This window comes from Emys orbicularis, chromosome 3, assembly GCF_028017835.1.
Source record: "Emys orbicularis isolate rEmyOrb1 chromosome 3, rEmyOrb1.hap1, whole genome shotgun sequence".
Taxonomy (NCBI): Eukaryota; Metazoa; Chordata; order Testudines; family Emydidae; genus Emys; species Emys orbicularis.
The window spans coordinates 82,076,375-82,099,874 of record NC_088685.1 but is presented as its reverse complement, the minus strand read 5'-3'; the positions used below and the strand labels follow the sequence as shown (position 1 = coordinate 82,099,874).

The window sequence follows — 23,500 nt, the reverse complement described above, 5'->3', positions numbered from 1 at the left end:
TGGATTCCAACCTCGGCTTTACTCGACTGTGCCAGTTCCAACAAGGCATCGTAAACCTCAGTCATTTGGTACCTTACTGGACTTACACTGTCCATACGGCTCTCCCAGCGAGTGTCACTTAGTGGCTTCATGTAACATTGTCACATTTGTAACATTGTCCATGAGGATCTTCCACCTGATAGTTGATGCTGAAAACAGGACATACATTCTTTGCAGTACTCCAAAGAGAGATACGGTATCTAAAGAAGATGACTTTGCATCTGACACAATCAGGTTGAGGGACTGGCAGCTACAAGGCACTAAGAAAGCTCTTGGATTCAGCACAAGGATCCTGGCCTGAACACCACTGTTTCTTCCCTCCATGTTTGCACTGTTATTGTAGCCCTAGCTGCAGCAGTCCTGAAGCTTTATTTTATTCTCATTTAAAACATTTATAAACAGTTCCGTTAGGTCTTTTCCAGTAGAATCATCCACAGACCAGAAACAGATAAAATGTTCCTTTGCTTGGATACAGCCATTCTTGTCAATAAATCTTACTGTAAATAACATCTTTTCACTGTGACTAATGTCAGGAGTGCAGTCAATTATTATGGCATAATATTTCACTTTGCCAAGCCACATCAATATGTTATCAATCACCTTCCTTGCCATAAGGTCAATCATTTCATTTTTAATTGTTTTGCTGCAATAATGGTCCATAGCTTCTTTACGAAGTACTCGACGTAGGTGCTCAGGCGTGACATCATCATATTTCCCAAGGAACTCTACCAAACTGAGGAAATTACCATTATGTTCAGTCAACAACTTATCTGAAAGCCAAATTCTTCTTTGCAAGGAAGAGGGTAATTGAGATCAGATGCTCAAGCACGTTTCTCCAGTGCTGAGTTTCTACATTAATAATGCACTGGTTTTCTGAGTCTATGCAGTTAGTCATTTGGAGTCTGGGCTCGACCTCCATCCATTTGGAGTAGGCTGTAAAATGCCCGGCTGACTTTTCAGGTTCCTGCTGAGCATCAGCTAAGTGATGCCAATAATTGTATGCAGAAAGCACAAGCAAAGATTTTGCATTCGTGTCAAATATTTTGCAACAAAAACAGAGCACTTTATCAGTTGATTTAGAGTAAACTAGCCAACACCAATTCAGTTTCTCACCATTCTCAAGCACTCTTTCGCAGTGTGACTTTGAGAAATGTTGCTTCTGCTCATTTACTGGAAATATCATATCCATGATTTTGCCAGCCCGTTCAAAATTTTACGATCAATATTGGCAGAATTTAGGATCGCTGGCCATCAAACAGGATCTGATGTATCAATTTATGGTGTGCAATTTTTCTCACTGCTGTTTCTGTCATCATGCGAGGCTGTTTCTCTCCTTTTCATGTAAATCAGATTTTTCTTTCTCATTACTCACCTTTTCACATGAGCCACATTCTTCATCATCAATCTCCTTTACGCCACCAAGAAAACTGGAGGATTCTCCATCACTTTCCTCTCATGTCCATTCCTTATCTTCAGGTCAATCTGCTAATTCCTTAGTAACAGGACTTCCATCATTGACACTTCACTCCTCAATTTCTTCTGCACTGGGACAATCGCTACTGCCTAGAGTCTGGTCTATGTTGTTCTGTTTCAGATATTTTCCTATGAAATTTGCCCCTTGCTGCAAACTAGATTTCAATTGAGCTTTTCACTTCCTATGCTGAGCTCCTGAAGGCTTCTTCGGGGACATCTTTTATTTTCTATGGGGGACAACAGACAGTATTAGGGAAAGCAAAAGTTTATGTTCTGTAGTCTTAGAAAGTCATCAAGCATTATATATTAAGCATGGCAAAAGAAGTAACAGTATTTCTTTTATATTGTTGCACAGATAGGGTTCAAAAGATATCTCTGGCATCTCATTAAATATGTCCTTTATTAATTGCTACTTACACTCTTCAAGTCTTACATCACAGGTACACTTTCACAATTATACAATAAAACACTGCTCACACTTTTGCAGCTGGGCTCTCAGTTCATTCTTGTATCTCACTGAATGACTGGCGACACCTGGCCCCTTATCTACCCATGAGGACATGGCTGACAACATTCTAGGAGGTTAAAGGAAAACATAGTTCCCAGAAAGTCTGGAAGGTTCCACGAGATTCTACAAAGGTCAAGAACATTCTAGAAGGTTAGTGAAAAATGAATCCACATAAAGAATACCTGACACATTTTTCTTCTAACATTCTATTTTCCCTTTTGTCACTAACAACAAAAACAGCACCCTTAGCCTGGCGCCTCCAAGCCCAGCATCCCAGGCAGTTGCCTGGGTCGCCTGCCCCTAAATCCAGCCCTGCTCCACACATTCTCATCTCCATACTCCTATTCCTCCCTCACTTCACCTTTCTTTTCTCCTACATTTCTTCTTAGTCAATCCTAAAACATCTTTTTCTCCCAACCATGATAGGGCTGCTGAGCCACCTCCCTGAGCCACCACCAGGCTAACTGAACACCTCCCATCCCCTATCATCTATGATTAGGTGGAAATTGAGATGACAAAGCCTGTACTCTTGCCGATATAGACTGGAACCCAGGCATCTGATCTGCTTCATTCCTCCGGCCTTCAGTAGGGAGCAGATATCATTTCCAAACCTGGGTAGGAACAGTTGATTGGAGGAGGCTGGAGATACTAAAAATTCTATCTCAAGTCACTGCTCAGTACCAGCGGTAGCAGATCAGGCAGAAAAATCTTTCTTATAGCTGCCCGTGTCCTTCTGGGCTACCTGACCTATGCAGCTGGGAGGAGCTTAAGTCTCCCTAATCTCTAGAGCAGCAGTATACTTGATACAAAATTTACCTGAATTCATCCATATATTCTGGCGTTTCTTCCTCCTGATAATCTCCCTAACAGCATCCTGGCTGATGCAGGGTCTCATTCTGCCAGCATTACAAAAGATGTTTTCTGCACGTTGTCACCAGAAGTAGGAGGTTCAGAGCTGCCAGGTGTAATTTACGGTGTTTGTTTTGAAGGTATGGTCACACTGCATATGTGGGAACAAGTGTTTCTCAACCTGTGGGTGCAGGGGGCCGGATGATCAGCTAGTGTAAATCAACATAACTCTATTAGCTTCCATGGAGCTGCACCAGTTTACACCAGTTGAAGATCTAGTCCTCAGTGACCTGCACTACCTGTAAACTTTTTTTAAATCATGAGATGTGATTAATATTTTTCATTTTCTGATTTTTCCCCAATTTATATCACAATTATAAGAAGTAATTATATCATTAGCTTACATTTAGCAATTTGTTGGATCTATAAATATGTGGCATGAAGCTGGTGTTTGTTTTTCACACTGATATTTCCCCATGCACAGTGACTGAAGCCTTCAAGGGCATTTATCAGAGGCCTGGTCTACACTAGGAGGTTATGTCGAATTTAGCAGCGTTAAATCGAATTAACCCTGCACCCGTCCACACAACGAAGCTATTTAGTTCGACATAGAGGTCTCTTTAATTAGATTTCTGTACTCCTCCCCGACGAGGGGGGTAGCGCTAAATTCGACATGGCCATGTCGAATTAGGGTAGGTGTGGATGGAATTCGACGCTAATAGCTCCGGGAGCTATCCCACAGTGCACCACTCTGTTGACGCTCTGGACAGCAGTCCGAGCTCGGATGCTCTGACCAGCCACACAGGAAAAGCCCCGGGAAAATTTGAATTCCTTTTCCTGTCTGGGCAGATTGAATCTCATTTCCTGTTTGGACATCGTGGCGAGCTCAGCAGCACTGGCAATGATGCAGAGCTCTCCAGCAGAGGTGACCATGCAATCTCAGAATAGAAAGAGGGCCCCAGCATGGACTGATCGGGAAGTCTTGGATCTGATCGCTGTGTGGGGCGATGAGTCCGTGCTTTCGGAGCTGCGCTCCAAGAAACAGAATGCGAAGATCTACGAGAAGATCAGCCAGGATCTCTTCATCAGCCTCACGGAGATCCCCTACCAACCCTCCCCAGGCGTTAACCCGGACCCTGAATCAGGGGAAGGATCAGTCGGTAAGTGTTTTAAACATGTAAACATTTATTTTGAACAGAACAGGAATATTAAAAATGGGTTTTTCATGATTAGTTTGCCCTAGACGCTTAACATTTTAGTCCTTGGCAGTGCAACTACTGCAAAAGAATCTAACAATGTCCGGTTTATCATGATTAATTTGCCATAGGCGCTCTACTTTTTAGTCCTTGCCGGTGCAGCTACTGGAAAATAAGGTCTATATGTCCGGGGATAGAGCTGAAATCCTCATGGGACATCTCCACGAAGCTCTCCTGGAGGTAATTGGAAAGCCTTTGCATGAGGTTCCTGGGGAGAGCGGCCTTATTGCGTCCTCCGTGGTAGGAAACTTTTCCGCACCAGGCTATCATCAAGTACTCTGGGATCATTGCCTCGCAGAGCATGGCGGCATACGGCCCTGGTTTTTGCTGGCTTTCACGCAGCATGCGGTCTTTCTCTGTGTCAGAAATCCTCATCAGAGTGATGTCGCTCATGGTGACCTGCTTTGAATTAGGGGAATGTTAGTATTGGGACTGCTTGCCTGTTCCTTTACATAACTGTAACCGGTGGTTTACAGCCATGTGGTGGAGGCGGGAGAGGGGCAGCATACAGGGATCTTTCCCGGGGACAGCCGCGAGGGGGTGGGACAGGGGCAGAGTTCATGCTTGCCGGATTGCCGGCAGCAGGAACTGGCCAACGCTAGTAGCATTGCTTTGAACGTGAAAGGAGGGCACTGCTATAAATTAAGTTTTAAGCAGCCAAAAGTCTACGGCTTACCATGTCAGCCTGCTACCCGAATTCCGCTGTCCTGCCCCACTTGTCTGATCTCCACTGCAAGACCCCAGGCACTGAATGCGAAGGCCGAAAATTCGACCTTGTCCTGAGTGCGCATGTGATAGGTGCTGTGCATGGTCTTCTTCACAGAGAAAGACTATGTTCATTGTTCACAAAAATGTATCTTTGTGAGGAATTCACTCCCTTTTTCCCATCCCACAGCTGCAACTGTCTCCCGACCTACCCCGGCATCCCCCTCCCAGAGGCTGGTGCAGATTAGGCGGAGAAAGAAAAGGACACGGGACGACATGTTCTCAGAACTTATGGGCTGCTCCCGAGCCGAGGCGGCCCAGCAGACCCAGTGGAGGGAGAACATGTCACAATACCAGAGATCACACAGCGAACGGGAGGAGAGGTGGCGGCAGGAAGACCAGCAGGCGACTCAAACGCTGCTTGGACTAATGAGGGAGCAAACGGACACGCTCCGGCGCCTTGTGGATGTTCTGCAGGACCAGAGGCAGGAGGACAGAGCCCCGCTGCAGTCTATCTCTAACCGCCCTCCCCTGCCACAAAGTCCCATACCCCCCTCACCCAAAGTCCCAAGAAGGAGGGGTGGCAGGAGCCGTGAAAACTGTCACTCCACCCCTGCAGACTGCTCAAGTACCAGAAGGCTCTCATTCCCAAAAATTTGATAAGTCCTTTCCTTCCCGCCTCACCCAAGCCCCCGTCCCAGTTTCATCCCCCAGTTTCATGTGTAGTTGCTAATAAAAAATATGTTTCTGTTAATTACTGTTTCCGTCATGTTCTTTTAGAGGAGAGTGTGTTTGAAGGGGGGGAAGGGGGTTGGTAATTGGAGAGGACAGTCACCTTTACCAGGGTACAGACACGGGGGCAGGTTCAGCAGAAGGTCACACACACATTGCAGTCACTAGGCACCCTGGTCAGTCTGGGAGGTGGTTTTCATGTTCTGTGGGCGGGGGGGGGGGGGGGGGCTATGTGACTTTGTGGTGGGGGAGGGCGGTTAGAGATCTTATGCAGCGGTCCTTAGCCTGGATCACAGAGCCACGCAGCAGGGGATCTGTAACCGTCCTCCCCCGCCACAAAGTCACATAGCCCCCACACACAGAGTCCCGAAAAGGAGGGGTGGCAGGCTCCGTTGAAACAACCAGTCCACCACTGCGGACCGCTCTAGGAGCAGGAACCTGTCATTCCTCGAGTTTAGAAGCGTTCTTTCCATCACTACGCCCGCTCCCCACCACAGTCTGCATCCCAGTTTCAACACTTTACCGCGAAATCCGTAATAAAGAAAACAGTGTTAATTAATTAACAAAGTTCCATTTATTTTATTTTTAAACGTGTGTTGTAGGGGGGGGGAACGGGGTGAATGGGGTATGTAACTGGAGAGGATAGTCAACATTAACTGGGTAAAGAAATGGGGGCAGGTTCAGCTTCTCTTTAAACAAACTTAATAGTCACAGGTTACCCGGCTCACTGAGGAACCTAGCTTTCAAAGCCTCCCGGATGCACAGCGCGTCCCGCTGTGCTCTTCTAATCGCACGGCTGTCTGGCTGGGCGTAATCAGCAGCCAGGCTATTTGCCTCAACCTCCCACCCCGCCATAAAGGTCTCCCCCTTGCTCTCACAGAGATTGTGGAGCACACAGCAAGCTGCAATAACAATGGGGATATTGGTTTCGCTGAGATCAGAGCGAGTCAGTAAGTTTCTCCATCTCCCCTTGAGACGTCCAAAAGCACACTCCACCACCATTGTGCACTTGCTCAGACGGTAGTTGAAGAGTTCTTTTTCACTGTCCAGGGCACCTGTATAGGGCTTCATGAGCCAGGGCATTAGTGGGTAGGCTGGGTCCCCAAGGATCACTATAGGCATCTCCACATCCTCAACAGTTATTTTGTGGTTCGGGAAGTAAATACCTTCCTGCAGCCATCTAAACAGACCAGAGTTCCTGAAAACACGAGTGTCATGAACCTTGCCCGGCCATCCGACGTTGATGTTTGTAAAACGTCCCCTATGGTCCACCAGTGCTTGCAGCACCATTGAAAAGTAGCCCTTTCTGTTAATGTACTGGCTGGCCTGGTGGTCTGGTCCCAGGATAGGGATATGAGTTCCATCTATAGCCCCACCGCAGTTTGGGAATCCCATCGCGGCGAAGCCATCTATGATGACCTGCACGTTTCCCAGGGTCACTACCTTTGACAGCAGTAGCTCAACGATTGCGTTGGCTACTTGCATCACAGCAACCCCCACGGTAGATTTGCCCACGCCAAAGTGGTTCGCGACTGACCGGTAGCTGTCTGGCGTTGCAAGCTTCCAGAGGGCTATGGCCACTCGCTTCTGGACAGTCAGGGCTGCTCGCATCCGGGTGTCCTTGCGCTTCAGGGCAGGGGACAGCAACTCACAAAGTTCCAGGCAAGTTCCCTTACGCATCCGAAAGTTTCGCAGCCACTGTGATTCATCCCAGACCTGCAGCACTATGCGGTCCCACCAGTCCGTGCTTGTTTCCCGGGCCCAGAATCGCCGTTCCACAGCATCAGCATGACCCATTGCCACCATGATGTTCACGGCGCGGGGTCCCGTGCTTTGTGAGAGGTCTGTGCCCCTCTCAGACTTAATGTCCTCACCGCGCTGCCGTAGCCTCCTCGCCCGATTTCTCAGCATCTGACTCTGAAAAAGGTGGATAATAAGATGCGAGGTGTTGACAACGGCCATAACTGCAGCGATGATCGCAGTGGGCTCCATGCTCGCAGTGCTGTGGCGTCCGCGCTGTGTCTCACCAGAAAAGTGCGCGAACTGATTGCCCGCCGGCACTTTCAGGGAGGGAGGGTGGGAGTGACGGTTGAATGACGACAGTTACCCAAAACCACCCTCGACACATTTTTTGCCCCAGCAGGCATTGGGGGCTCGACCCAGAATTCCAATGGGCAGTGGGGACTGCGGGAACTGTGGGATAGCTGCCCACAGTGCACCGCTTCCAATGTCGACGCTTGCCCCGTTAGTGTGGACTCACAAAGTCGAATTACTGTCCTTAGTGTGGATACACACGTTCGACTTTGTAATATCGGTTCCACAAATTCGATTTAAGTAAAATCAAACTACTCTCGTAGTGTAGATATACCCAGAGTTAGTAATTATAACATTGCTGTTATGTTCACACATAGAGAAGTTAGATAAAACCATACATACTCTTGCTGGAGGGTTGCAATATAACATGACTTTATTTCTTAGAATTCAGAACAATAACACCCAATAACCTGGAAACAGGTAGACAAAGCAGGCTGCTCACTAAAGTAGAGAGGCACAACTCACCCCACATTATTATTATTGAAGGCGGTCTGTCCGCAAACTGACTGCTGCTAGGCACAGAACACACACTTCCCTACAAAGCAGTGACAGAGCCAGGTTTTGCAGTTGGGGTGGGATGGATATTTTGAGGTGAGATGGAGAGTGAGCCTGGTCCACACTCATCTGGCAGTGACAGCTCCTGTGCTGTGGGGCTGGACCTAACTCATCACTCCCAGGAGTTCCAACCTGGCACCTGGGGTTGCAGCACCATTAGGGTTGCCAACCCTCCAGGATTGCCCTGGAGCCTCCTGGAATTAAAGATTAATCTTTAATTAAAGATCATGTCATCCAGGAATTCGTCCAACCAAAGTTGGGAACCCTAAGCACCATTCAGGTTTGGCCTAGCCACCCCTCCATCATGACAGAGGGGCAGCTGGGCAAATGTGCGTGAATGGTGTTGTGCCATGGTGCATTGGGTCACAGCGTGACCCTGTGTGCCATGTCGCAACACCCAGGGGAGCCAGGCCCAGCCCCATGGTATATAGAAGCCACCACTTGTGAGTGAGTATAGGGTAGCCTCTCTCTCCACTGCCATGTGAAAGGCTTCACACATATACCTAGGCCAGCAGGAGGCGGTTGCCAACTTACCTCTCCTACTAGCTCTGCCACTGCTACAGAGTGACCTACTCTGCAAGCAAGACCAGGAAAAAGCCCTGAAATTTAAAGGGACAGCCTACTCTTTTAAGAGTTGTCAATACACTACAATTGCTCGTATGAGTTTGCAGAAAATGAACTTTTTTCTGTTAAAGCACAAGTAATTACATAAGTGGACACAGGTAATTACCCGTTTAAAAATATTTCCTCCCAATGTTGAAAATAAGATTGTACTTTCTCCAGCATCTCCGTTATTTCATTTGTTCTTATATAGGCAATGCTGTCTATACTATGGAATCTGCAAAGTACACAGCTCTTCAGAACGTTGACCAAAATTGAGCTCTATTGATCAGCTCAGGTGGCAAGAAAAGAATGTGCTTCCAGGGGAACACTTCTTGCTTCTAATGGATTCTTTCCCACAACAAGACTTTCAAAGTAGGGAAACCTTAGTTGCCAACATTTGAAGAAGATTGGATTAGAATTCTGTTGATTTCTTACATATTAAAACTTCACCTTTTTGACACAACCTTAGCAATCTGTCCTCCCCTTGATAAATATAAGGCATCAACTTTGTGGAGCAGAAGCTAGATTGCTTAAAATAAAAGTAAACATATTGTCATTATAGTAATATCTAATACAGCTGTGACTCACTTTTGGGTTTCAATGAGAATATGCCTCCAAAATCAGGAGAAAGGAGAAGTGTTATCCAAAATCTGTCAGGAATATCTAATCCAGTTTGTATTTGGATCGCAGTGCTAGTGCACTCTGAATGTACCTATTTTGCTTTTTGTCTTGTCTAAAGTTCTCAGACATTTCCTGGGCACTAGTTCAGGAACAATTTACTATCACACATGTTTCTGGAGGGATCATCTCATGGGAGTTAGGTGCATAGGTACTTTTGAAAATACCACTAGGTGCCTGTCTGCATCTTCAAGCACCTAAATATCTTTAAAAATCTGGCCCTAAGTGACTTGGTGAAGGTCACACAGGAAGTCTGTAGCAGAGCAGACAATTGAAGCTGCGTTGTTCAAGTCTCAGGCTAGTGCCCTAACCACTAGACCATTCTTCCTCCCCTTTAATGGGCTTTGATTGGGGCTACTACTCATTATAAGTAAGGGTGGCAGAATTCAGCCATTAAGGCATTATCTTGCAATCACATGGGCACGTATGTGCCATTTAGGTACAGCCCAAAATAAAGGGATGGTTAGAGCTACACCTCCCCATAGAGTGTAACTGGAGGCGGAGTATCTGCAGGAGCTCTCCCTACAATGCAGAGGTTACATGCCCACTTCTGCACTGCCTTAGTGCTTTGTCAGCTCAACAAACTATCCCTGTCCACCTTGTGTGACTGGTCAGCTCTGCACAGAGGCGTAGAATAGCGAACTTTCCTCCTCTCTGCCTCTCTTTAAGGTGCTGAGTGCCTCCAAGGTCATGCTAACCAGAGCTCAGGAGCTGCTGTTCTTCCTTGCCTGTATAGAATCATAGAAATGTAAGTCTGGAAGGAACCTGGAGAAATCATCAAGTCCAGCCTCCTGCCCTGTGGCAGGACCGAGTAACCTAGCCTTTCCCTGACAGGTGTTTGGAGGTTTTTGTAAACAGGTGGGACAATGATGGGGATTCCACAGCCTCCCTTGGGAGCCTACTCCAGAGCTTAGTTACCCTGATAGTTGGAAAGTTTTTCTTAATATCTAACCTAAATTTCCCTTGCTGCAGATTAAGCCCATTACTTCTTGTCCTTTCTTCAGTGGGCTTGGAGAACAATTATCATAGGTGGGTCATGAAAGGATGGTGGAGATAGACGTCTTATTCCGTCCCTCTCCACTGTGCAATTGGTTATGGGCCACACAGAATCTTGCCTATGATTAGCTCTTGGGTAAGGAGCCACAGTAAAGAAGTCAATTAGTGTGAATTAGAATTTATGGGATTGAACACACACATCATGGAGTTAGGTCCCCTCCTGAGCCAGTTAATTTGTATAAAACTCTATGCAGGATATAGTGTTTTATAAAACATTTTCAAGAGTTTTGTGATTATTTTTGGAATTTATTTTCTCTCTGAGTATAAATAACATCTAATCATAAACTCCAATAACAGAGTAAAAACTAAAGCACATTGCTCAGGCCATATGGGTGACTGAAACACAGACATAGGGATGATTTAAGCAGCAAGCTGCAACTTTACTAATTTAACAATAGGGAGGAGGTGCTATCTGCCCACCTTGTCTCACATACCATGCATTTAACTGGGTCCAGTGGGCTTGAGTTGTCTCTCACCATACAACTGATAATTCATGGTTGAATCTCTTCGGTCTATCCCTGACACCAACTTACTTCTGAATTCTTTCACCACCACCCCACAAGAAGTGTAGGGGTACCAAGAAGTACTTCAGTCTGCAAAGTCTCCTTTTCTCCTTTCAGGCCAAAGATCCATCAGTCATATCTCAGCTCCTGCTTACCTCTGGGAACTGACCCTTTTAGCTTTTATCCACACTAGACACTGGCTGTAAGTTGAAATGAACTGACATTCCCATATTCCTCCTAGCACTGAAATTTCTAGTCTTACTCCTTTTAACCTAAACTGTCCCTCTAAAATGCTGCAAGAAAGGCAATTCCTCCTTGTGTTCTTGCCAGTTTTGCCAATAGGAAAAAATTCCTTCCCAATTCTCCCCAAGCAGGCAATCAGTCAGGCCCACAGAAACACAGCTCAATATACTTCATTTACTGAGGCATAAATAGTGGCCACATGGCCCTACACTCCCTGGGAAGGCGTTGAATTAAGAGAGTGAGGGTCTGTGAGAACTAATTGGCTCTCCTAATGACCTGATGGGCTTGCCAATATAAAGCAAATAAGCCCCTCCTCTAAGCACACTTCCACATGTATTGTGAGGTACAAGAGGACCCAGGCTCCAGCATGTCTGGACATGAGTCCTCCCCTTGCATCCCCCTACTGCTGACCTGACCAATCTCCCAGCCTCTTCTCCCTGCCCCCATGCTGAGACAGAGAGGGGCATTTTTAAAAGCAAGTTGATGAAATGTAACATGGCCTCCACTGTTACTGTAGCTCTCGTATACCTTAGTTGTCAGCTTTTCTATCTTTTTAATTTCAAACTGCTGCTTCTTATTAATGTTACCAGGTGGGAAATATTGTCTGGCAATAACTATGTTGCTCTAATCTCCCATTAGTTGGCAATTGCCAATAAGTGTTCTTGGTAAGACTAGCACATCCTTTCGGCAATCAGTCACCGTTTTCTTGCTAGTGGATGGCGAAATTCTGTCCAAGATAGAGGGCCTCCATGGAGCCTTATATGCTATTTAAACACAATATCAAGGACCAGATTTTCTGAAGTGCTCAGCACACTGGGTGTTGGGCTAAAGTGGTTTATAGGGCCTTGTGTGCAAATTCTATCCTGGGTGAATGTCACTCTCAGTTAGTAAGAGAACAGATTTCCTTGCTTTTAAAATTCCTGTTCAGTATTTGTCAGAAAAATGAAAATGCCTTCTTTTCATTCCATAAATGATAAAACTGAAATATGAGAAAATGAGTTATGATTTCAATATTATTTTTTACTTGGTAACTTTAGAGGATCTGCAAAACCGTGGTTTACCCTTAAACGATAAATGTAGCAAGCATAAAGGTTTGTTAATATATATGTGATTGTGTGTGGCAAGGGAAGTAAACAGAGGTGGATTAAGGTTTCCTGGGGCCCTGGGCCAGAGCAAGTGGGGGCCCCTCTCTATCGCTTCTGCTTGCAGCCCCATCCCTGTTCCACCCCTTTTGCCTGCTGCCCCACCCACAACACCATCCCTTTCTTCCCCTTCCCCAGGGCTCACCCCTGTTCTATCCAGGGTCCCCCCCACCATTCCATCCCCTACTGCAGCCCCACAACCCCTTTTGCACCTTTCTCCCCCCACCCCCTTTGTCGGCCCAAGACCGGAGAAGCTCTGTCCCTGTGCCACAGCCCCGGGGCTGCAGCAGGGTGTGAGAGCTCCTCTAGTCCCAGGGCTGTAGTGGGGGTCCAGGTGCTGGGGCTTCCCTGGTCCCATGGCTTCTGCCAGGGACAGGGGCCAGGGGGTGGGGGGGGCTTCCCATGTCCCACAGCTTCTACTGGGGATGGGGGGAGTTCTGGCAGGAGGGCTTCCCCCACCCTGCCCGCCTGCCGCTGCTGCTGGGGAGTGGGGTCAGGGCACAGGGATTTCCCTCACCCTGCCCGCCCAGCGCCGGGGCTCTGGGCTTCCTCTGCCTGGTGGTGGATTTTTTCCAGGGTTCCCCAGTTGGCAGGGGCTGGGCACAGGCCCAGTCAGCCCAGTGGCTAATCCACCGTTGCCAGCAAAACAAGGTTTTTTAGAAAAAACAAAAGCAAAATTGTCTTGAGTCAATCAATGTCCTCTGAAAATCAGCTGTGTTCAGCTTGAGAAGACCAGCACCGGGGAGCCCAGCACAAAAAAAGAGCATGTGTTTTACATTCGGCATATGTGCAGCAACTTCCACAACACCACAGATGCACAGTGGGCTGTTCTGGATGTCCCAGGCATGGTTGGTCTCAGCTGTTAATCTGGATCCAGATGTGGCATGGGAGATCAAAGCCAGATAGTTGTTCATGCAACCTGATGATGTAGGAGTTCCTGGTAGTGGCAGAGGCTCACCCTGATTCTGTCCACCACAGTGAGCTGATGATGTTATCAGCCGGATGGAAAGTGCAGCATAGGATTCCTGCTACGTAGTCGGTGGTGGAGTGCACCTCATATATCCCTGAACAGCAGCAGGTGTGGCATTTGCTGTACCTTGATGATCAGTCTGTTGACTGCATTCTGATGCTGGATGTTAGGTAGAGGAATATTGGCTAGGACTGGTAATTATACAAGATTTGCTGGCTCAATGTGCCTGTGATAATTCTCATGGAATGATTAAACTGTGTGTCTGCTAGTTTAGTGCAGGCAGAGTTAAACCAACACTATTTTTTTCTTGATGAAAAGAACAAACGTTATCCAAAAGATAGAAACTGAAGGCCACTATTGTACTAATGCTGGAATTTGATGTTTGGATTCACTACTTGAGGAAAAAAATCCTCTTTAAATTTACTTTATTTTCATATGATTTCTTCCTCATCTGACCAAGTCAAAATGCCCAGCAGCATGTAAAATCTACTGAAGCAGTAAGTTATTCAGTTGAAAACTATGCTGTCTGACAATGTTATATCCTCAATAAAGGCTTCTCGTTTCACTGGCCTGAAGGCTGAGTGTTAGCACTTCAAAAACTGTTCAGTGCGATCTCTTGAGGCAATAAGTTAATGACCAAAGATCTTAATGGTCTACAACAATCAATGAGTGCATTCCCTGTAAAATGTGAGCAATCTGGGACTAATTTGAAGAAAACCAAAGAAAAGGTACTATTGTAGTGTAGCTGCTGCAGAGATAACGTCTGAGGGGTATGGTACTGCATTTGAATTTATGCAGGAAAGCAAGGTTCTAAAATCAAGCACTGAGTCTACTGGAGATAAGCTAAGAATTAAAAATGAGAATTTATTTTTTATTTTTAGCATTTGTTTAGATAAACTGATCTTGAAGGTTTTTCAAAATGGCTGTGCGACGGGATATTTACCCCACACAGGCTCTACGTGGGCCTGAGAGGCAGTTAACACACTGAGCTGAAACTGGAGGGAGAGGCAGGCTTAACGGAGGAAGAAGGCTATCTGGGGAGGGATTGGGAGAGCACTAGAAACAGAGGAAGGTCAGACCAGAAAGAGGGCTGTAGGGGGAGAGTGTGTAGTGTCTCTCTGGGAAGACAGAGAGAGACAGAGAGAGCCTGCCCACCTGCCTGAACTGGCCCTGGCATCCTCTCCTGAGTAAGGAAGTCTGGTAAGATGCCAGAAGAAAGAGAAAAGCCACTGGGAGTGCAGCAAGGTCCAGTGATAAACACTGATAACAGGGCAGGATTTTGCCTACCAGTGAGAGAACTTTGGGAGGTGCTCGGCTGAGGAACAGAGCATCAGGGAGGAATGAGGTCAAGCCTGAGGAGGTCAGAACTTGCTTTGAATTTATACTTTTAGCTTGAGATTTTGCTGTTGGATTCCAGGGGGAAACCCCAAGAGTCCTAACTGTGAGAGAAGTGTGAGCCTAGAGTTTGTTGGGGGAGAAAGTCCAAGAAAGGCCATGGTAGGAAGAAGTCCAGGGAGAAAGCAGCAAGCAGTTGCGCAGAGCAAGTCCTTGGCTGCTGGTTATAGGGTCCCTGGGTGGGAACCCAGTGTAGTGGGAGGACCCGGGTTCCCCTACCAGCCACTGGAGAAGGTGATGTGAAGCCCCTCAGAAGGGACAAGGATGATGGACAGTCCTGACAAAAGGGACTGAGGACTACAGAGCCCAGCCTCAGGGCCGAAGACCTGATACAAGGTCTTGGACACTGGTTTATTGAACTTTCTGTTACTCCAAAAGGGGTGGACTTAAATTGGGACCTGGGTGGAGGGCTGAGTCACAGGAGGAGGTGGACCACCAGATGACCAGAGCAGCTGTCAGCGGGGAATGCCAGATGGGGAGAGAACTGCTACACCACACCTAGTCATGAGGAGGCACTTCAGCAATGAGTACCCCCTTCACAGACTGCCTAATGGAAATTCCAGAGCAAAAATGTTAACCGTTTCTTATTAGTTCCAACTGACAATGAGGTTTTGGAACACAGTAATGGATCTATTGATCTATTATTATTGGATTAGTGTAGTGCTTAGAGGCCTCAAGTAAGATTGGCATCTTATTGTATTAGGCATTGTACAAGCTTGACTCTGTGATACATGGTTGCTTTACTCCAAAAATCAGAAAATATTCAGGTTGCTTCCAGTCCCAACAGACAAGTCACTTACCCCAGGTCAATTTGTACCTCACATCAAAGGCAATGCTTGTAACAAATCCTATAGTAAACTAATTAAGGATTTATTAGCTAGGCAAAGGAAATGAAGGAGTTATTTATAGGTTAAAACAGGCAACACATATACACAAATGCGTTACAATCTATGGTTCCAAAGGATAACAGAGATGTAGTAATCTGTCAGCACTAAATGTCTTTTAGGGCTAGGCATGGTTGATCCTGGGGAGCTCTGTTCTTGTTTCCTAGCTCTAGCCCTGTGAGAGTCCAAACAGCAAAGAGATGAAGAATTTTCATGTCAGCTATCTTTATTGCCTTCTTCCAGAATTCAAGCTGATGGGATGAACTTCCTTGCACATAGCATCTTCATAAGTGTGAGAGGTCCATTAGCCCAGGCTTTGTATCATGGTGTCTCACAATGGAGCACTTAGTTTTGATAGTCTTTCTTGATGGGTGGGGGAACCATTCCTCCTGCCTGGGTTCACAAGTTCAGAGCAGGCATTTTTACAGTTATAAAGCAAAACTTACATATCACCTTATAGCATGGGATACAGACATTACAAGTAAGATTAATGCATGCAGCAATTTTCAAGCATTTTACGCAGTCTAAACACTAAACACATCCTTACAACTCTAACACCTATCTTGAACAACACTAACATACAAGTGAGCTAGTCTGGTTTTCAGCTATAAATTTGTGAGTGCTCAGCTGACATCTACAGCCTTGGCAACAGCTGGCACCTGGACTGCCAGTGTCACAATCCCTATTCAGGAAAAGCACTGAAGCATATGCATAAACTTTAACAATATGCTTAGTCCCATTGAATTCAATGGGACTTAAGCAGATACTTAAGTGCTTAACTAAATCAGGGCACTCCTAGTTCCTGCCTTGACTGTATAAATTATAATAATTGTTATTCAGAAAGGACATAGGAACTGTGCAATATATGCCCTGAAGTAAGTGAGTATCCTTGAATTTACAGGTCGAGGATTTGATTAGGGAAAAGGATTGAAGTCCTGCAAGAAAAAGCAGAGTTCTGTCATACACACCAGGAGTACAGGCTAGGGGCACCGGAAGAGGGGAAGGGCCTGCACTTTTAAAAGCGGGAGGGTTATGTCCTCCCCTTTTTACCAGCTGTAAGGGTGAGCAAGGGGAGAGGTGACGGAGAAGAGCGAATGGGGTTGAGGTCTTGGGAGTAAGAGCGGCGAGGGAGTTGGACCTCAGAGGAAATGTTTCCTAATATCCAACCTAGACCTCCCCCACTGCAACTTGAGACCATTGCTCCTTGTTCTGTCATCTGCCATCACTGAGAACAGCTGAGCCCCATTCTCTTTGGAACCCCCCTTCAGGTAGTTGAAGGCTGCTATGAAATTCCCCCTCACTCTTCTCTTCTGCAGACTAAACAAGCCCAGTTCCCTCAGCCTCTCCTCGTAAGTCATGTGTCCCAGCCCCCTGATCATTTTCATTGCCCTCCGCTGGACTCTCTCCAATTTGTCCACATCCTTTCTGTAGCGGAGGCCCAAAACTGGATGCAATGCTCCAGATGTGGCCTCATCAGTGCCGAATAGAGGGGAATAATCACTTCCCTCGATCTGCTGGCAATGCTCTTCTAATGCAGCCCAATATGCTGTTAACCTTCTTGGCAATAAGGGCACACTGTTGACTCATATCCAGCTTCTAATCCACTGTAATCCGCAGGTCCTTTTCTGCAGAACTGCTGCTTAGCCAGTCAGTCCCCAGCCTGTAGTGGTGCATGGGATTCTTCCATCCTAAGTACAGGACTCTGCACTTGCCCTTGTTGAACCTCATCAGATTTCTTTTGGCCCAATCCTCCAATTTGTCTAGGTCACTCTGGACTCTATCCCTACCCTCCAGTGTATCTACCTCTCCCCCCAGCTTAGTGTCATCCGTGAACTTGCTGAGGGTGCAATCCATCCCATCATCCAGATCATTAAAAAAGACATTGAATAAAACTGGCCCTAAGACCGACCTCTGGGGCACTCCGCTTGATACTGGCTGCCAACTAGACATGGAGCCATTGATCACTATCTGTTGAGCCCGACAATCTAGCCAGCTTTCTATCCACCTTATAGTCTATTCATCCAATCCATGCTTTTTTAACTTGCTGGCAAGAATATTGTGGGAGACCGTATCAAAAGCTTTGCTAAAGTCAAGGAATAACACGTCCACTGCTTTCCCCTCATCCACAGAGCCAGTTATCTCATTATAGAAGGCAATCAGGTTGGTCAGGCATGACTTGCCCTTGGTGAATCCATGTTGGCTGTTCCTGATCACCTTTCTGTCCTCCAAGTGTTTCAAAATGGTTTCCTGGAGGACCTGCTCCATTATTTTTTCCAGGGACTGAGGTGAGACTGATCAGTCTGTAGTTCCCCAGGTTCTCCTTCTTCCCTTTTTTAAAGATGGGCACTATATTTGCCTTTTTTAAATCATCCGGGACCTCCCCCGATCGCCATGAGTTTTCAAAGATAATGGCCAATGGCTCTGCAATCACAGAGGAGTTAAATAAAAACATAAGATATTGTTGCTGGATGGTTGCAACATAACATTACTTTATTTCTTAAAATTCAAAAAGATAACACACAAGAACTCCCAAAACAGAGAGAGAGAATGCAGACTGCTCCCTAAAATGGAGAGGCAAAACTCACTCCCCCCTTAATCTAGACTATCTGTGTGCAAACTGACTGAGGCTAGACCCAGCTCCTATACTTCCCCACAGAGTAAACCCTCTCACCCTGTACCCCCCGCCTGCAGGCAAGACCAGGAAAGATCACTGAAATCTAAAGACATAAAATTTTAACATAGTTCTCAACACATCATAATTTTAAATGTGTATATTATTCATATAAAATCTTATTGATCACATTTCTTCTTAAAATTGACAGCAGGGTCTGAACTATTTCCTCATATGAAGGGATTCTTTTACAGGATGTTTTAGATAGCTTTAATTTTGTAATCGTTTGGCTTTGCCTTTAGATTTCTTTGTCTAGTAATAACATTATATCTTATGATACTGTATCATAGTATAGTCTGATCTACTGTATCTTACCAATGTATGGGCAAAAAGCATATACAATAGAAGAAAAAGGTAAAAGAAGAAGTTACTTCACGGCTTAGCAAGTGTTTGTGGTTAAGCCTAGCAGCTAGTTCACTGTTATAGTATCAGAGGGGTCGTGTTAGTCTGGATCTGTAAAAAGCAACAGAGAGTCCTGTGGCATCTTTAAGCCTAACAGATGTATTGGAGTCATGCGTCTGACAAAGTGGGTATTCACCCATGAAAGCTTATGCTCCAATACATCTGTTAGTCTTAAAGGTGCCACAGGACTCTTTGTTGCTTTTCACTGTTATAGTTACCCAACCTACATCTCCTCTGTAGGAGACACAGAAACAGCATCTGCTGCTTGATATGATTTACAGGTTTAGGCTGAAATCATGCCAAAGATTCTGGCCTGTGCATGCAAGGATGGATAGATGGCTAAACCGAACATTATTGTTATTATAAACTCCATACTTTCTGTCATTGCTACATCACATAAAAGTGCTTCCCCCCATTTTTTGTCCCCTCCCCCTCAGTTTACTTTAATTCTATAGCAAAACCAAAACAAAACACTTAGCTACAGAAGGTGTTCTCTCATAGGTATAACTCTTCTGCCATGTACCAATGACAGCACAAGAACTGGGTTCAGTCTGTCGATGGGGTCTTTTACTAAAGGAATCTGTGGCTTGACCTCTCACCCAAAGCTGTACTATATCTGTGTCTCTGAGAAATTAAAATCTAACCTTCCTGGTCACCTATCTAAGTTGTTCTTCCTCACTTGCAAACATTCAGGAACTTTTGGGAACATGGACTCACAAATACCTTTACTTGCAGAAAAGGGAAAAAACAGAAAAAAAGAAACATGATAAATAACCTAATCTATAATTTAATGAAAAACCCAGTCAGTATATCATCCCCATGGTTGATTGTCCAGTTTGATGAGGTCCAGAATTTAGTCACTAAACAATCACCACCCACCTTAAATCCCACACATGCATCTAATTAGACTAAGTGGTGTGATGGGGTGGCTCTTCTCCACTGTCTGCTCCAATCCAGAGAAGTCACACCAGGTCTCACTCCCTACTTAGTGCAGTTCTGTGACAGCAGTTCTGCTGCCACGGCTCTGGTCAGGTCCTGTTGTAAAGTTTTGCCCCCACCTGTCAGGATACTGTGAAGTTAGTTCTGTGCTGCCACCACCTGTAAAGTCAGCATTGAGCTGCCCCGGTCTTGTGAGTCTATGCTGTTTAGTCAGCTCTGTGCCTAGTCAGACCTTGCTGCAAAGTCACCTCTAGTCTGCGTGGCCACTGCTAGTCCAGTTCAACTAACTTGAATCCGTCCACTCAGGATTCACAATCTCCAAGTGGGGACCCCAGGGCAAAACAGGACACTTGGACAGAGCCTGTACCAGAAGCAGCAGAAACTTCCTAAAAGGGGGGGGCCACCGGCACCTGAACCATTGTCCCACACCCTTCATCACCCCTTCTCCCTGAGGCCCTACCCTCGTGCCAGCATTTCCTCTGAGGCCATTGCAGCCCCTTTTATCTAACCCAAGAAGGGGACATGGCTTATTTGAGAACCCGAAAAAAGGGCTGAATTTTAAAGGCCCAGAACCAAGGCTGAAGGCTCTAGTGAGGGCAATGGGACTCTTCAGTTATTGGACTCTTTACTACCCCAAATGGGGTTCATTTTGACTTTGTGACTTGGCTGGAGGGCCAAGCCAGGAAGACCAACCAAGGTTGGCTGGCAGCCTGAAAGGGGCACTAGGGGTGAGAAAAGGACTGCAGTACCACATCCAGCTGCTAGAATGTGCTCAAGAGATGATTGTCCCCCATTATAGTAACTTATCTTTAAGTGCTGTATTGGCTAATAAAACTCATAAATTTATAATAATTATCCAGCCTGTTCTCTAGCTAATCAATGCAGATACACAACAACGAAACCTCTAGTGGAGGTAACTGGTCAATTCAATTATTTAACCAAGGTATCTTTTATAAACTAACTTACTCAGAGTAATTATACCAAGATTGGAATCTATCTGGACCATATCTCTGCACTGAGCAAGAAAAATAGTGCTATTGAGGTGAGCTATCAACTAAGTGAGCTATCAACTAAAAGGATAAAGACTCACTTAAAATATTCTCTCCTTTTTCTAACTTAGTTCAGTGATTGTATGCATCTAAACTGAGCAGACTTCTGATATTTCATCTTCTGAACAGGCATGTGGATTCATAGACACACTTGTTGCAAAGGCTGGGATGTCAGGAGAGAGAGATAGGATGAACAGAGACAAAGAGAGAAAGAGACAGAGGTGAGAGGTGCAGTAATAACTGTGGGCCTAACTGTGGAAAATAAATAAGGGACCATTGTGATCATTTAGTCTGACCTCCTGCACAACGCAGGACACAGAATCTCACCCACCCACTCCTGGATCAAACCTGTGTCTGAGCCATTGAAGTCCTCAAATCATGGTTTGAAGACTTCAAGGTGCAGAGAATCTTCCAGCAAGTGACCCTTGCCCCACGCTGCAGAGGAAGGTGAAAAACCCCCAGGGCTTCTGCCAATCTGCCCTGGAGGAAAATTCCTTCCTGACCCCAAATATGGCGATCAGCTAAACCCTGAGCATGTGGGCAAGACTCACCCAGGAAAGAATTCTCTGTAGTAACTCAGATCCCACCCCATCTAACATCCCATCACAGGCCATTGGGCATATTTACTGCTAATAGTCAAAGACGAATTAATCGCCAAAATTAGGCTATCCCATTATACCATCCCCTCCATAAACTTATCAAGCTTAGTCTTGAAGCCAGATATATCTTTTGCCCCCACTACTCCCCTTGGAAGGCTGTTCCAGAACTTCACTCCTCTGATGATTAGAAACCTTTGTCTAATTTCAAGTCTAAACTTCCTGATAGCCAGTTTATATCCATTTGTTCTTGTGTCCACATTGGTACTGAGCTTAAATAATTCCTCTCCCTCCCTGGTATTTATTCCTCTGATATATTTATAGAGAGCAATCATATCTCCCCTCAGCCTTCTTTTGGTTAGGCTAAGCAAGCCAAGCTCTTTGAGTCTCCTTTCATAAGACAGGTTTTCCATTCCTCGGACCATGGGCTATTCTACCCATGATTCTCTTTTGGGGGATCTTTAAATAAATAAATTAGGGGAAATGGACAGGGATGCTGCCTGACTACAAAATGGGACAACAGAAAAGAGCAAGTTTCACCATCATGGCTGCCATCTGCACCATGTCCTGGGACCTCGTTTGTCAATGTAACACTGCTGCATCTTTGTTGTCCTAATCCTGAGAAATGTCTTAACCAGACTGGGCCAAAGAAAGGGACCCAGATGATATCACCACCTCCACTGGCTTTGGCTAAATTCCCCAAACCATCTAGGATTTGAGACTGTCACACCCCACGTGTCCTTTTCCTTCCCCACCTTATTTCTTCTCTTTCCTATCCCTCTCCTTTTTCCTTCTGTCTAATAAGAGTCTGGCTTAGCTGAGCAAGACTGTATATTTTGCAACACTGCTGTAAGCCTATGACCAGAGAGGCAGCTAAAAGCAATTCCCTAAACAGTATGATACTGGTACAAGTTTACCAGGTTTCAGAGTCTCAGAGTCTCTGATAAAACCACGTGTTGTACATGTGTTTCCAGCAGTGAGGTTGCAAGTGAAAGTCAACACCAGAGGCAGAAGCTGGCTTTTCTAGCTTTGCTGTTCTTTCTGTCTTTCTCCTTTTGTGTGTGTTGTCCTACAGGAAATGGGATTGGAGTCTAACAACAAGTCCAGCACATCTCTTTTCTCTCAAAACGACAGTTGCCATCTTTAATACTATCTAAAAGACTGTCAAAGGAGCGGGATGAAGGTCTTCTAAAAACTCTCCAGTGAAAGAGAACAAGAGATGTTATTACAATGAATGTCTTATTTCAAATACTTTGACTGTTTTTCCTTTTCTGTATCTTTAATAAACGGTTAAAAGGCTTTTTAATGGAGGTAGCCATGGTACTCAGCAGTCTGATGTTTCTGTATACTACACCCCAAACTTCGTTTAACACTGTTTAATGTTGGACAGTGGCAGGGTCACATTAACACCTTTGACTCTTTAGGCCAACATATTCCATTGAAATTTGTACAACAAAGGTGTGAAATTGAGAGACCGAATGACAGAGCAGGAATGAGGGAGGTGAAAAGAGTGAGAACTAAGGTGAGTATGAGGAATGAAAGAATGCAAGTTCAGGAGTGGGTTGGGTGAGAAGGGGGATAGAGAATGCAAGTTCAGGAGTGTTGGGTGAGAAGAGAGAATGTGAGAGGGGAGACGGAGAATGAGAAAAAGGAGAGACATAAGAAAAATGAGGAGAGGGAATTGGGGGGAGAGAGGATAATATGAGTGAGGTTGAAAATGGGGGATACAGTGAGGGGAGGCTGAACGGGGATAAATGAGAGTGGGATGGGGATTGAGAGGTGAAAGTCAGTCAGATTGAATTTAGGATAGAATGGGGGAGAGTGTGTGAGAACAAATGAGGGAGTATGAGTAATTAGGGCTTGTGACTAGGGATGGTGTGGGCAGAATAATGGTCTGCGCTCATCAATATTCCATGTGCACTCAGCCAGCCACCCATTCCACGGGTTGAAAATATAAATTAGCAGGAACATTTGTGATGACCCCTTTTCCTGGTTATTGTATTCCAAATTTTAGCATAACCTACTGAACTATCTTCTTTCTCCTCCACATATTGGGGATGGAAGTGCCACTCCTCATACCTCTCCTCCAAGAATAGAGTGGTAGAATAAGTAACAATTTATATCCTTTATATTCCTCAGAAACAAATTACTTTTATAT

The 23,500-nt window shown here is 45.5% G+C and overlaps 1 protein-coding gene across 1 annotated transcript in view; it reads right to left on the bottom strand.

The window, feature by feature from the left end:
- Positions 1-384: 384 nt before the first annotated feature.
- LOC135876210 (zinc finger BED domain-containing protein 5-like) overlaps positions 385-23,500 on the bottom strand; it is a 137,742-nt gene continuing 114,626 nt past the window's right edge. The window contains exon 8 of the mRNA XM_065401409.1: positions 385-772. Coding sequence (XP_065257481.1) covers positions 385-772 — 388 coding nt within the window. The remainder of the gene's footprint in view (positions 773-23,500) is intronic.